The sequence below is a fragment of the Palaemon carinicauda genome, chromosome 32, assembly GCF_036898095.1.
Source record: "Palaemon carinicauda isolate YSFRI2023 chromosome 32, ASM3689809v2, whole genome shotgun sequence".
Taxonomy (NCBI): Eukaryota; Metazoa; Arthropoda; class Malacostraca; order Decapoda; family Palaemonidae; genus Palaemon; species Palaemon carinicauda.
Genome location: NC_090756.1, coordinates 27610662 through 27624631, shown reverse-complemented (window position 1 = coordinate 27624631; position 13970 = coordinate 27610662). Strand labels below are relative to the sequence as shown.

The 13970-nt window shown below is 51.6% G+C and overlaps 1 protein-coding gene across 1 annotated transcript in view; it reads left to right on the top strand.

The window, feature by feature from the left end:
• Positions 1-13084, top strand: part of LOC137625374 (zinc finger protein ZFP2-like) — a 28642-nt gene extending 15558 nt beyond the window's left edge. The window contains exon 2 of the mRNA XM_068356236.1: positions 10547-13084. Coding sequence (XP_068212337.1) covers positions 10707-12152 — 1446 coding nt within the window. The 5' untranslated portion in view covers positions 10547-10706 and the 3' untranslated portion in view covers positions 12153-13084. The remainder of the gene's footprint in view (positions 1-10546) is intronic.
• The last annotated feature ends 886 nt before the right edge of the window (positions 13085-13970 follow it).

Genomic DNA, 13970 nt, shown 5'->3' with positions numbered 1-13970 from the left:
CAACCTACCATAGATCTCTTTGCAACCTCAATGACCAAGAGGCTCCCAAATTATTGCTCACCGATCCCGGACCCAGCAGCAGTTCATATAGATGCCTTTCTACTGGATTGGTCCCATCTAGACCTTTATGCATTCCCCCCGTTCAAGATTGTCAACAAGGTACTGCAGAAGTTCGCCTCTCACGAAGGGACAAGGTTGACGTTGGTTGCTCCCCTCTGGCCCGCGAGAGAATGGTTCACCGAGGTACTGCAATGGCTGGTGGACGTTCCCAGAACTCTTCCGCTAAGAGTGGACCTTCTACGTCAGCCACACGTAAAGAAGGTACACCCAAGCCTCCACGCTCTTCGTCTGACTGCCTTCAGACTATCGAAAGACTTTCGAGAGCTAGAGGCTTTTCGAAGGAGGCAGCCAGGGCGATTGCTAGAGCAAGGAGGACATCCACTCTTAGAGTCTACCAGTCGAAGTGGGAAGTCTTCCGAAGCTGGTGCAAGTCGGTATCAGTATCCTCAACCAGTACCTCTGTAACTCAGATAGCTGACTTCCTTTTATACCTGAGGAAGGAAAGATCTCTTTCAGCTCCCACGATCAAGGGTTACAGAAGCATGTTGGCAGCAGTCTTCCGTCACAGAGGCTTAGATCTTTCCAACAACAAAGATCTACAGGACCTCCTTAAGTCTTTTGAGACCTCGAAGGAGCGTCGTTTGGCCACACCAGGTTGGAATTTAGACGTGGTACTAAGATTCCTTATGTCAGAAAGGTTCGAGCCACTACAATCAGCCTCCTTTAAAGATCTCACTTTAAAGACTCTTTTCCTCGTCTGCTTAGCTACAGCTAAAAGAGTCAGTGAGATACACGCCTTCAGCAGGAACATCGGATTTTCATCTGAAACGGCTACATGTTCTTTGCAGCTTGGTTTTCTAGCCAAAAACGAACTACCTTCTCGTCCTTGGCCGAAATCGTTCGATATTCCAAGCCTTTCTAACTTGGTTGGAAATGAACTAGAAAGAGTCTTGTGCCCTGTTAGAGCTCTTAAGTTCTATTTAAAACGAACTAAACCTTTACGAGGACAGTCAGAAGCTTTATGGTGTGCTATTAAGAAACCTTCTTTACCTATGTCGAAGAATGCAGTTTCCTATTATATTAGACTGTTGATACGAGAAGCTCATTCCCATCTGAATGAGGAAGACCATGCTTTGCTGAAGGTAAGGACACATGAAGTTAGAGCTGTCGCAACTTCAGTGGCCTTCAAACAAAACAGAGTATAATGGACGCAACCTATTGGAGAAGCAAGTCAGTGTTCGCGTCTTTTTATCTTAAAGATGTCCAGTCTCTTTACGAGAACTGCTACACCCTGGGACCATTCGTAGCAGCGAGTGCAGTAGTGGGTGAGGGCTCAACCACTACATTCCCCTAATTCCATAACCTTTTTTTAATCTTTCTCTTGAAATGTTTTTTATTGTTGTTTTTGGGTTGTCCGGAAGGCTAAGAAGCCTTTCGCATCCTGGTTGATTTGGCGGGTGGTCAAATTCTTTTCTTGAGAAGCGCCTAGATTAGAGGTTTTGATGAGGTCCTTTAGTATGGGTTGCAACCCTTGATACTTCAGCTCCTAGGAGTCGCTCAGCATCCTATGAGGATCGCGAGGCTCAGTAAGGAAGACGTACTTAAAAAGGCAGAGTAATTGTTCAAGTCGACTTCCTTACCAGGTACTTATTTATTTTATGTTTGTTATTTTGAATAACTGCTAAAATGAAATACAAAATACTTAGCTCTTAATAATATAAACATGTAATGCTGGTCTCTACCCACCCCCCTGGGTGTGAATCAGCTTATATGATCACCGGCTAAGTTTAATATTGAAAAATGTTATTTTTATTACTAAAATAAATTTTTGAATATACTTACCCGGTGATCATATATTAAAGGACCCTCCCTTCCTCCCCAATAGAGACCCAGTGGACCGAGGAGAAAATTGGTTCTGTGTTTACATGGAGTACTTGAGTACCTGCTCGACAGATGGCGCTGTTGATGTACACCCCTACCTGTATAGCGATCGCTGGCGTATTTTGTCCTTAGGTTTTTCTGTCGGGCAGCAGAGCTGACAGCTTATATGATCACCGGGTAAGTATATTCAAAAATTTATTTTATTAATGAAAATAACATTTTGCAAAGTTTCTAGTGTATTTTAATGCTACTGTATATACGAGTATAATGCTTAGTTGTTCCGTAACCGAAATACAAACCACGCTATTTACAAAGGGTTTACTTTTAGCGCAGCTGAAATGACGAGCCAATAGTTTTTAACGAGGGTTAATTACCCCCGCGCTAGTTAGCGGGGGGGTGGGGAAGGGTAGCTTGCTACCCCTCCCCCCTCCACACACCGGTGACTTGCTTCACTTCACTTTTGGCTCGGCGGTGATCAGACGTGTCTGTTCATCGCCTTCGCTGACAGCCTTTAATTTTCTTCTTTTTCTTTACAGCTTGTGTGATTGGTTGGAAGTTGACCTTCAGTTATTTTCTTTTATTTAATATGCGGACATGCCCTGGAGTTGCCGGCCGTCCTTGTGGGACTTTCATGTCGGACGTGAGTACGGATCCTCACACCCTCTGCCCTCAATGTCGGGGCCGACGGTGCGACCAGGATAACATGTGCCGTGAGTGTAGGGAGTGGTCTGCCTCCCAGTGGGAGAGGTTTGGCCGTCGGCGTAAGAAGAAGTCTAAGAGAGACCGTTCTCCTCCGGGGTTAGCCTTGAAGGAGGAAGGTTCTCGAGACTCTTCTTCCGCCGCCCAAACCTCCTCCGAAGCTCCCCCTCGTCCGCCTCCTAAGGAGAGTCGTCCGAGTGGGAGCGCAGGCCCTTGTTCTGTTTCCCTACCTTCGGTGGGGGGAGAGGGCGTCGCCTCCCATAGCGAGGCGGTTCCCCCTCCTCCTCCGGGGGAGGTTATTGATAATAATACTTTATCCAGTGATGATCTGTTGCAGATTTGGTCGTCCCTGGGGCTTAAGGGCTTGCCCTCCAGGGTCGCTCTTATTGACCTTGTCTCGTTGGGGGCCGCTGTTAAACAGTCGCCGGTGGTAGCGGAGGTAGACCCTCTGTCTATTGTCGACGTCGTGGTGACAGAGGCCTCCGACGTGGCTGGGCCTTCCGACGCAGGTGCTGTTGCTGGTGATGGTGCTCTAGGCTCTCCTCCTCCTTCCGTGCATCCTTCGAAGGGGGAAGTGAGTCCTTCGGTCTCGACTGCTGCCCAGCTTCCTTCTGAGGGAAGTGTTTTGAAGGAGACTCCCCTTCGGAGGACCGATGGTCCCGACGATCTCCCCCGAGGCCGCCTCCGCCGTAAGGCTCACCGCCCTCTACGCCACAAGGGCCTCCCTTCCCCTTACAGGGGGACTAAGAGGCGCCTTTTTGGGTCTTCGTCCTCCGGGGGGGACTCCCCTCGTCAGCCTCAACCGACTACTCCGCCCTCCTTGAACCTCTCTGCGGACCGCTCTCCATCTCCTGCCGGATCTTCGCCTTCTGGAGAACTCGTCACCCGACGGGCAACGGTCCCTTCGGGGCTAAGGGATTCTTCCCTTACGCGAGCAGGGCCAGCGCACAAGCGCTCTCCTGCTCGCCAGCGATCTCCTGCTCGTCGACGATCTCCTGCTCGCCAAGACTCTCCTGCTCGCCGACGCTCACCTGCTCGTCGGCTCTCTCCTGAGGTTCGCCCCCCTCGCCAGCGCTCTCCTGCTCGTCAGCTCTCTTCCGAGCGTCAGCGCTCATTTGAGGACCATCGCCCTGCAGTCTCTGACCACCCTTTAGTTCCTGCTGAACTCCCTGCTCACCATCGTGTGTCAGACACACATGTTCGCCAACGCGCCAGCGATCTTCCCGTTCCTGCTCGTGAACCTATCCTCTCACAGGACACGCGTCGACCTTCTGCTCGCCAGCGATCACCAGCTCGCCAGCGATCACCAGCTCGCCAGCGATCACCAGCTCGCCAGCGATCACCAGCTCGCCAGCGATCACCAGTTCGCCAGCGATCACCTTCACATGCTGCCCGCCATCGCACGAACCTGCATGATCGCCCGCTCACGCATGCTGCTCCTCATCGCAATACCCTGAACGATCGCCCTCCTGCGGATGCTGATCACCATCGCACAACCCTGCACGATCGCCCGCTTACGCATGCTGCTCGCCATCGCACAACCCTGCACGATCGCCCGCTTTCGCATGCTGCTCCTCATCGCAATACCCTGAACGATCGCCCTCCTGCGGATGCTGATCACCATCGCACCCTTTCACGCGATCATTCACCTGCGCATGCTGCTCGCCATCGCACAACCCTGCACGATCGCCCGCTTTCGCATGCTGCTCCTCATCGCAATACCCTGAACGATCGCCTTCCTGCGGATGCTGATCACCATCGCACCCTTTCACGCGATCATTCACCTGCGCATGCTGCTCGCCATCGCACAACCCTGAACGATCGCCCGCTTACGCATGCTGCTCCTCATCGCTCAACCCTGAACGACCGCCCTCTTGCGCGCAATCATTCACCTTCACATGCTGCTCGCCATCGCTTACCATCACGTGATCATTATCGCCAGCGATCTTCTTCACCTACGCGGCAGCACGATCCCTCGCCGTCGCGCCATCGCTTGCGTTCGTCGCCTCGGACACGTGTTCCTTTACCTGCCCACCCTCACGCCCACTCGCCTGCGCGCCCGCGTGATCGCTCGCCTGCGCGCCCGCGCGATCGCTCGCCTGCGCGCCCGCGCGACCGCTCGCCTGCGCGCCCGCGCGACCGCTCGCCTGTACGCCCGCGCGATCACCCGCGCAACCATTCGCCTTTGCGCGACCGTTCACCCTCGCGCGACCATAGTTCGCGGCGAATTCCACAGCCGGTGGTAGCAGCAGGGACGCGTGCTCCTAGACGGCACTCGGGATCACCTCCATCCAAGCACAGGTTGGTATTGCAGGACGAGGACAGGTCATTACAGCATTCTTCCCCACCTTCTTTTCAGGCAGGTACCGTCGTGTCCACTCCAAAGGATCGCCCGATCCCTTTCACCTTAGCAAGGATTTCGGACTCTGTGTCCTTTGAGCAGCAGACTTGGTTTGGTCCGCTGGCACGGGCGTTAGTGAGGGTTATGAAACCAGCACTCGCCGGCCAGGGTAACAAACCAGCGGCTGTCTCTCCTTCGCTGAAGAGAAAGAGAGGAGTGGACTTCGTGGTGACTTCCCCCAGGGCGAAGTTGGTTCCCAAGAGGTCGGTCTCGAGGGTCCCCTCTCCTGCACGAGTACTCTCTCCTTCTCCCGTGGACGAGGCCTTTCCGTCCTCAGGTGAGTCCAGTGGACCGGTAGTCTTCCCCCCGGCACCAGGGGGGGAGACTTCGCCTCAGGCAGGAGAATTGTCTCGTGAGGAAGGGGCCCCTCGAACCTCGTTGTTGGGATCCTGTATCCCTCCTAGGAGGGAGCCCAAGGATTCCAAGACCATCCCTAAATCCTCTGCAAGGATTCGACAGGAACCCATGACTACCCAGGGGAATGTCCACGTATCACCCCAGGAAGAGATTCCTGGGGCAGGAGACTTAGCTGCCAGCCCACAGGGAGGAGAACAGCAAGAGTCCGAACATGCCTTCTGGCAGGTCCTAAGCCTGATAAGGCAACTTAACAGTCTTACGGATCCAGTCATCCCCCCCCGTGAAGGCAAAGACACAATTCTGGATGAAGTGTTCGACGTTCGGAAGGCCCCTAAGACCAGTGCAGCTCTGCCCTGGTCTCGGGGGCTGAAGAGTGCCAGAGCTAGGGCCAATGCTCAGCTCGCACTTCTTGCCTCCTCCAGTCGTTCCACTGCCGGGAACAAACTCATCCCTCCTCCTCGCCTTCAGCAGAGGAGGTATTTCGAGATCCTGGGTGAGCACAACCTCGCTCTTCCGCTCCATCACTCTGTGGAGGAGCTGGCGAAGGGAGTTCCCTTGGAGAAACTCTCTGCCCGGCAGGTGTCGTTCTCGGCGGCAGAGATCCTTAACCACGAGAAGGTCGCTAAGTGTGCCATGCAGGCCACTTCGTGGCTGGACTTCTGGTTAGGATCTCTGGGCATCCTATTGCGATCTGAGGACTTGTCCAAGGAGACCAATAGGAAGGCCCTAGAGACCTTCTTGCTCTCGGGCACCCGCTCCATCGAGTTCTTGGCGCACCAGGTTACCACCCTGTGGGCCAACTCGGTGTTGAAGCGTCGCGATGCTGTGTCCGAGAGATTCCATCCGAAGGTCCCCGCCGTAGATGTGTGTAGGCTCCGACATGCCTCCCTCCTGGGGGAGAGCCTGTTTGAGCCTCAAGACTTGGAGCGAACGGCTGAGAGGTGGAGGAAATCCAGCACGGACTCCCTCCTCCACAGGGCCCTTACAACTCGGCCCTATAAGCCTCCAGCCCCGCCACAACAGCAGCAACAGCCTCGTAAGGCTCCAAAACAGGCACCGGCAGCTAAGAAAGTGGTGTCTAAGCCCCAGCCCTTTCCAGCCAAGGTCAAGAGGGGTGGTAAGTCCTCCAGGGGAGGCAAGACTTCTAGGGGTGGCGGCCGCGGCCGCAAACCCTAGGGGTGGCAGTCCCCCTGCGTGTCCACCTGTGGGGGGATGCCTTCAGCGTTGCGTCCGCAGGTGGCAACATCTCGGGGCCGATGCTTGGACGATCTCGGTGATCGGCCAAGGTTATCGCGTCCCGTTCACGTCATCTCAACCTCCCCTGACAGCGAATCCAGTGTCGTTGAGCTCCTATGCCATGGGATCGGCAAAGGGGCTGGCCCTTCAGGCCGAAGTCAAGACCATGTTCGAGAAGGGTGCTCTCCAGGAGGTCGTGGACGGCTCTCCAGGCTTCTTCAGTCGACTCTTTCTTGTAAAGAAGGCTACTGGAGACTGGAGACCCGTCATCGATCTCTCGGCTCTGAACAGGTTTGTCAAACAAACCCGGTTCAGCATGGAGACAGCAGACACAGTCAGACTTGCGGTGAGACCACAAGACTTCATGTGTACACTGGATCTAAAGGACGCGTACTTCCAGATCCCAATCCATCCGTCTTCCAGGAAGTACCTGAGATTCTGCCTAGACAACAAGATCTACCAGTTCAAGGTGCTGTGTTTCGGTCTCTCCACAGCTCCTCAGGTGTTCACCAGAGTGTTCACCCTGATTTCGACTTGGGCGCACAGGAACGGCATTCGTCTCCTTCGTTACCTAGACGATTGGCTGATCCTAGCAGACTCGGAGTCGACCCTTCTTCGACACCGAGACAGGCTTCTAGATCTTTGCCAGGATCTGGGGATCGTGGTAAACCTCGAGAAGTCCTCTCTGCAGCCGTCCCAGCGACTGGTTTATCTAGGCATGCTAATAGACACCAATCTCCACAAAGCCTTTCCATCAGACGACCGGATAGCAAGGCTGAGGAGGGTGGCGGAACCTTTCCTCAGGCGAAAAGAACTCCCCGCCCAATCGTGGTTGCGTCTCTTGGGCCACCTATCCTCCCTGGCCCGTCTGGTTCCAAACAGCCGCCTCAGGATGAGATCCCTTCAATGGCGGCTCAAGTCCCGGTGGAATCAAGGATCCGATTCCCCGGACACTCTGATCCCAATGGGGTCTCTGGAACAGACGGACTTGCGGTGGTGGCTGGCCGACGAGAACCTGCGAAAGGGAGTGAGTCTTCTCGTCCTTCCCCCGGAATTGACTCTGTTTTCGGACGCGTCAAAAGAAGGGTGGGGGGCGCACGTTCTGAACCAGAGGGCCTCAGGCCTTTGGTCAGAATCAGAAAAGTGCCTACACATCAACCTGCTAGAATTGAAGGCCGTCTTTCTGGCCCTTCAACAGTTCCAACGGTTCCTGGCGGGTCACTCCGTGGTGGTGATGAGCGACAACACCACGGTAGTGGCTTATATCAACAAGCAGGGAGGCACTTTTTCGCAACAGCTATCCCATCTTGCAGTAGAGACTCTGAGGTGGACCGAAACCCACTCGATAACACTATCAGCTCGCTTCATTCCTGGCAAGAGGAATGTGCTCGCCGACAGTCTGAGCAGGGCTTCGCAGATAGTGAGTACCGAGTGGTCTTTGGATCCTCAGATAGCCAACAAAGTCCTGACTTTGTGGGGTTCCCCGACGGTGGACTTGTTCGCGACAGCCTTGAACTTCAAGCTGCCCCTGTACTGCTCACCAGTCCCGGACCCCAAGGCACTCTGGCAAGATGCTTTCCAGCAACGGTGGGACAACATCGACGTGTACGCCTTCCCACCATTCTGTCTGATGAGAAGGGTGCTCAACAGGACCAGACTATCGGTCAACTGTTCCATGACTCTAGTAGCTCCGCTATGGCATCACGCGGAATGGTTTCCGGACCTTCTGCAACTCCTGACGGAACTCCCAAGGGAGCTTCCTCCACGACACGAGCTTCTCAGACAACCCCACTCCGGTGTCCCTCACAGGGCCGTAGCCTCGCTTCGGCTTCACGCCTGGAGACTATCCAGCGTCTCCTCGCGGAGAGAGGCTTTTCGCAACAGGTTGCGGAGAGAATGTCTCGGCACCTGCGAAGGTCCTCTGAGGGAGTCTACCAAGCGAAGTGGAGAGTCTTTTGTGGTTGGTGTCGTGGAAGGGGTATCTCTCCACTCGATGCCACTATTCCAGCAATAGCGGACTTCCTTGTGTATCTGCGAGAAGAAATGCGCCTTTCCGTCTCGGCAGTGAAAGGCTATCGCTCAGCCTTAAGCTTGGCCTTCAGATTGAAGGGCGTGAATATTTCTTCATCGCTAGAACTCTCTTTACTCATACGTAGCTATGAGCTTACCTGCCCCCAGTCGGAAGTGAGACCCCCTCCTTGGAACGTGGTTCGAGTTCTCAGGTCTCTCAAGAGACCTCCCTTCGAGCCATTACGCCAGGCCTCCGATCGCCACCTGTCTTGGAAGACGGCTTTCCTACTCGCCTTGGCCTCGGCCAAGCGAGTTAGTGAACTTCATGGTCTCTCGTACGACATCGCCCATTCAAGGGGATGGGGGGAGGTAACGTTCAGGTTCGTCCCTGAGTTTGTGGCCAAGACTCAGAATCCTGGAGTGCCGGATCCTCGGTTCGACTCTTTCAGGATCGCGAGTCTCCGTTCTGTAACAAACGACCCAGACCAGCTGCTACTATGCCCAGTGAGGGTGTCTGAGGTACTACTTGAAGAGAACGGCTGCAGTCCGTCCTCATGTGCGAGCTTTGTTTGTGAGCACAGGCAGGACAAAGAGGAGGGTCACAAGGAACACCATCTCTGCTTGGATTCGAAGGGTTATCCACCATGCCCTGAATCCTGACCCTCCTCCGTCACGTCGCCCTCGGGCCCACGATGTCAGGGGTATTGCTACATCCCTGGCCTTCAAGAGAAACTTCTCTGTGACGCAGGTACTTCAAGCGGGGGTCTGGAAGCGTCAAACGACCTTCACAGCCCACTACCTGCAAGACGTGACCCACAGGAGCCTCGATACGTTCTCTATCGGCCCTGTGGTGGCTGCACAACAGCTGGTCTAACCTCAGGCTCCTTTTTGGACAAGTAGCAGTAGGTTGAGGGCGTTGTTACCCGGTCTTAGTCTGTGTGAATGAAAGAGTATGTCTGACCCTTACTTCTTTCTTCATTCTCCCCTCTCTTGGGGAAGCAGCATCCTGGTCCTCGCATAGCTGACCTCGACCTCTGCAGGTAACCCATGCTTCTTTGTGCTCCTAGTATTAAGCTTAATACTGTTGCGTCTCCCATACCCTGACGAGGTGGTATGGGGAACGTCCTATCCTAGAATTCCTATCTGAAGGTCTCAAGGTCAACTTCATAGGACGAGTCACACTCTCCTCCTCACACTACTTATGTAGGCCACTCGTTCCTAGCGATGCTAGGAACCTGTGAGGTACAGGGGCTCCCTCTCTCTAGTGCTGCTCACTAAGGGATCGAGCCCCCGGGCAAGCCGAAGTCAGTAAGGCTGGGGACTTTCCACCCTTCCTAAGGGGTAAGTCACCCTTTGTAAATAGCGTGGTTTGTATTTCGGTTACGGAACAAATGACAAATTCGAAGATAATTTGTATTTTTCCTAACCATACAAACCTTAGCTATTTACACATATGTGCCCGCCATCCCTGACCCCCAAGTCAAGTCCTACCTCTAAGTGAAGTGAAGCAAGTCACCGGTGTGTGGAGGGGGGAGGGGTAGCAAGCTACCCTTCCCCACCCCCCCGCTAACTAGCGCGGGGGTAATTAACCCTCGTTAAAAACTATTGGCTCGTCATTTCAGCTGCGCTAAAAGTAAACCCTTTGTAAATAGCTAAGGTTTGTATGGTTAGGAAAAATACAAATTATCTTCGAATTTGTCATCTTTGTGTATGAGTTTGTTTAGATTTCCTTAAAACCTTTTAGTTTATTATTTAGAGTAGCTGATACTTAGTTTGATTACAGTACTGCACTGTACTCTCTCATAATTCCTGTAGCTTTTTCTACAGCACCATTAATAGTTTATTGTTATTATCTTGTATTCTCCTTTTTCCTTCATCATTCTAAATGTCCTTCTCTTCCAGGTCACGGTGTGGATGCTTCTACGTCAATCCCCATTACCCGCGTAGCCATCTCGTCCCGAGTGAATTATTCTCTGAAATGTCTGGACTGAAGCTCTCCCAGCTCTCTCCGCTCAGCCATGACAGAGACTCGAGCAGCCGAGTCCGCCTGGCGAGATAAACGATGGAATTCCACGTCGCTCGGAAATTCCCAGCCATGGAGGACCAACTGCCTCTCTACTTCTGGACCAAGCAGGCCCAGCAGTACCAAGCGCAACAACTACAGGCCCACCAGATACAGCAGCAACAGCTGCAGGTCGAGCAAGTACAGGTCCAGCAGCAGGTTCAAGTACAGCAGCAGACGCAGCAGATACAGCAGATCCATCCCGTCGACCCCGGCGATGGAAAGCTCGCGTGCCTGGAGTGCGGGAAGGCCTTCGCGAAGCGCAGCAGCCTCGAGTACCACAAGAAGACGCACACGGGAGAGAAGCCCTTCCGGTGCAACATCTGCGGGAAGGCGTTCGCCAACAACCGGAACCTCGTGGTCCACACGCGAATACACACGGGGGAGAGGCCGTTCGTGTGCGCGGAGTGCGGCAAGGCGTTCACGCAGCGGAGCATGCTGACGGTGCACTTGAGGATCCACACCGGCGAACGGCCCTACCTCTGCAGCGAGTGCGGGAAGTCCTTCTACCAGAGCGACCACCTGACGAAGCACCGCCGGATCCACACCGGCGAGAAGCCCTACTCGTGCCAGAGCTGCGGGAAGTCGTTCGCCGACAGCAGCGCCCTGAGGCAGCACGTCAAGAGGCACCAGGAGGTGGGTCCGTACAAGTGCAACTACTGCGGGGAGATCTACGGCAAGAAGGTCTACTACGACCTGCACATGATGCAGCACAAGGGGCTCAAGCCGGAGGAGTGCGACATCTGCGGGAAGAAGTTCCCCACGAAGGGGCTTCTCACGAACCACAGGAGAACTCATTTCAAAGAGAAGGCTTTTAAGTGCGAGCTGTGCGACGAAGAATTCATGAGGTTAGTGACTCTCAAAAAGCACGTCAAGTACGTCCACGGGCACGGCACCACGGGGCGGGTGCCGCCCATCTACGACGACCGGCCGAGCCGGAAGCCCTACGGCGAGTCGAAGCCGTTCAAGTGCGACGAGTGCGACATGACGTTTACCAACAACGGAAAGTTTCTGGCGCATCAACACACTCACCGACCCAACAAGCAGTTCAAGTGCGACGATTGCGGCATGTGCTTCGCCAAGAGTTACACCCTGGAGGTGCACAGACGCATGCACACGACCGTCACTCCGATAATTCAGGCCACGTCGGTTCCCGTCAACACCATGACAACCATAGCCTCGGTCACCCCGGTCCTGACGATACCGGCGACCGTCAACGTCCCCCAGACCTCGAATAAGATCACCGCTTACGTCAAGGTTCCCCAGCGTCCGATTGCCGTCAAACGGGAGCCCCAGTACAGCGACCCGTTGGCCATGGCCACGGCCGCGGCCCAAGTGACGCCGGACTTGGTGGAGAGCCTGACCTTGTCAGAGCAGCACAATCCTTATAATTATCACTATTCCAGTCAGGGGAAGACGATGTATGCCACAAAGTATCGCAAGTGATTGGCGGGCGTGAGTGAAGCTCCGGTCTTTGGTGCAACTGGTAGTTTTGTGATTTAATTAATCAGAAGTGTAAAGTATTATTGACGATGCATTACAGTTTAAATTATGTTAATTTTATGAATTTAAGAAACAGTCGAGTGTTGGGAATTATTTCTCATTGAGTCGACTCTAATTTGCAAAATTTAGTTTCGTGATTTAATTAATCAGAAGTCTAAAGTATTATTGACGATGCATTACAGTTTAAATTATGTTTATTTTATGAATTTAAGAAACAGTCAAGTGTTGGGAATTATTTCTCATTGAGTCGACTGTCATATTTGCACAATTTATAATTGTCTCTGGCAGCATAATATCATTTACTTTTGCACTTTATTTCGTGTACAAAATATTTTCTACTTAGTATGTGTTTATTTGGTGCTTTTATTAGAGTAAATGAATTCAACCCTTTCATTTGAGAATGAAAGGAGTAAGATTTCTTGTAAAAATTTCAATTTCATACCTTATCTATTTTTTTTAAACGGTATTGGTGTTGCATACTCCGAAGCAGTGCTAGGTGCGTTAAGGAAACTTTCATTCATCTTTTTGGACTATTTATTTTTCATTCACAAATACTAATCTATTACTTGTAGGCCTCAGCTTCCAGTCAAAAATGAAATAGGCTGTTTTTACCACTCGATGCAAGTTGTCCTGCTTTTCATATGTTTTCATATTTCATTATTTCAAATCGCTTTTGCTGATGGTTGGGTTAATAATCCTTTATATCAGTGGTTCCCAACCTGGGGGAAATTTCCCCCTGGGGGGAAATTTGAAGCTACCAGGGGGGGAATACTTACACTACCTACTAACTAAATAGATATCAGATGCCAAAACGAGCCCTGATATTGAATCATTGGTGCACAAGAAGCAGCCTCAACCTTCTCACTAATTCAATTTTGAAGTAGAAGAATAAACAAAAGTCTTTTTATTTTGCTACTAGCCGCTCTCCATATACTGATAAACAAATAGTTACAGAGTAAAATGGATAGAGAGTGGTTAGTAACAACTAACCTCATAGCTCTATGGCTATGCAGTTGGTTGTTACTAACCGCTCTCTATCCATTTTACTCTGTAACTATTTGTTTATCAGTATATTTGTATAATGGAAAAATAAATTAGTAAGTCGTCACAGTGTGTTTCAACTACTCTTTCCCTCATACACATGAAGGGGGAAATGACAGGAAAAAGGTTGGGAACCACTGCTTTATATCTTTGTTTCTAAATATCATACGTAGGAATAAGAATTCTCGTGTTGCTTTTTAGCTTTAAACTTTTACTTAATAGTGATGATTTGTACGGTGCTTTGAAAAGATTCCGCCTAATGTACAGTGCTTAACCCTTTTACCCCCAAAGGACGTACTGGTACGTTTCACAAAAGCCATCCCCTTACCCCCATGGACGTACTGGTACGTCCTTGCAAAAAAATGCTATAAAACTTTTTTTTTCATATTTTTGATAATTTTTTGAGAAAATTCAGGCATTTTCCAAGAGAATGAGACCAACCTGACCTCTCTATGACAAAAATTAAAGCTGTTAGAGCAATTTGAAAAAAATATACTGCAAAATGTGCTGGGGAAAAAATAACCCCCTGGGGGTTAAGGGTTGGAAATTTCCAAATAGCCTGGTGGTAAAAGGGTTAAGAAAGCTAAAATCTTTTTCTCTAACCCATGTAAACATTGTGCGATTTCTATCGTAACGAATCATATGTATTTCAATGGATATGTATTTTGATATATTGTTTATTACATTTTTTAAATTGTTACTTAATATTCTTTTATATTC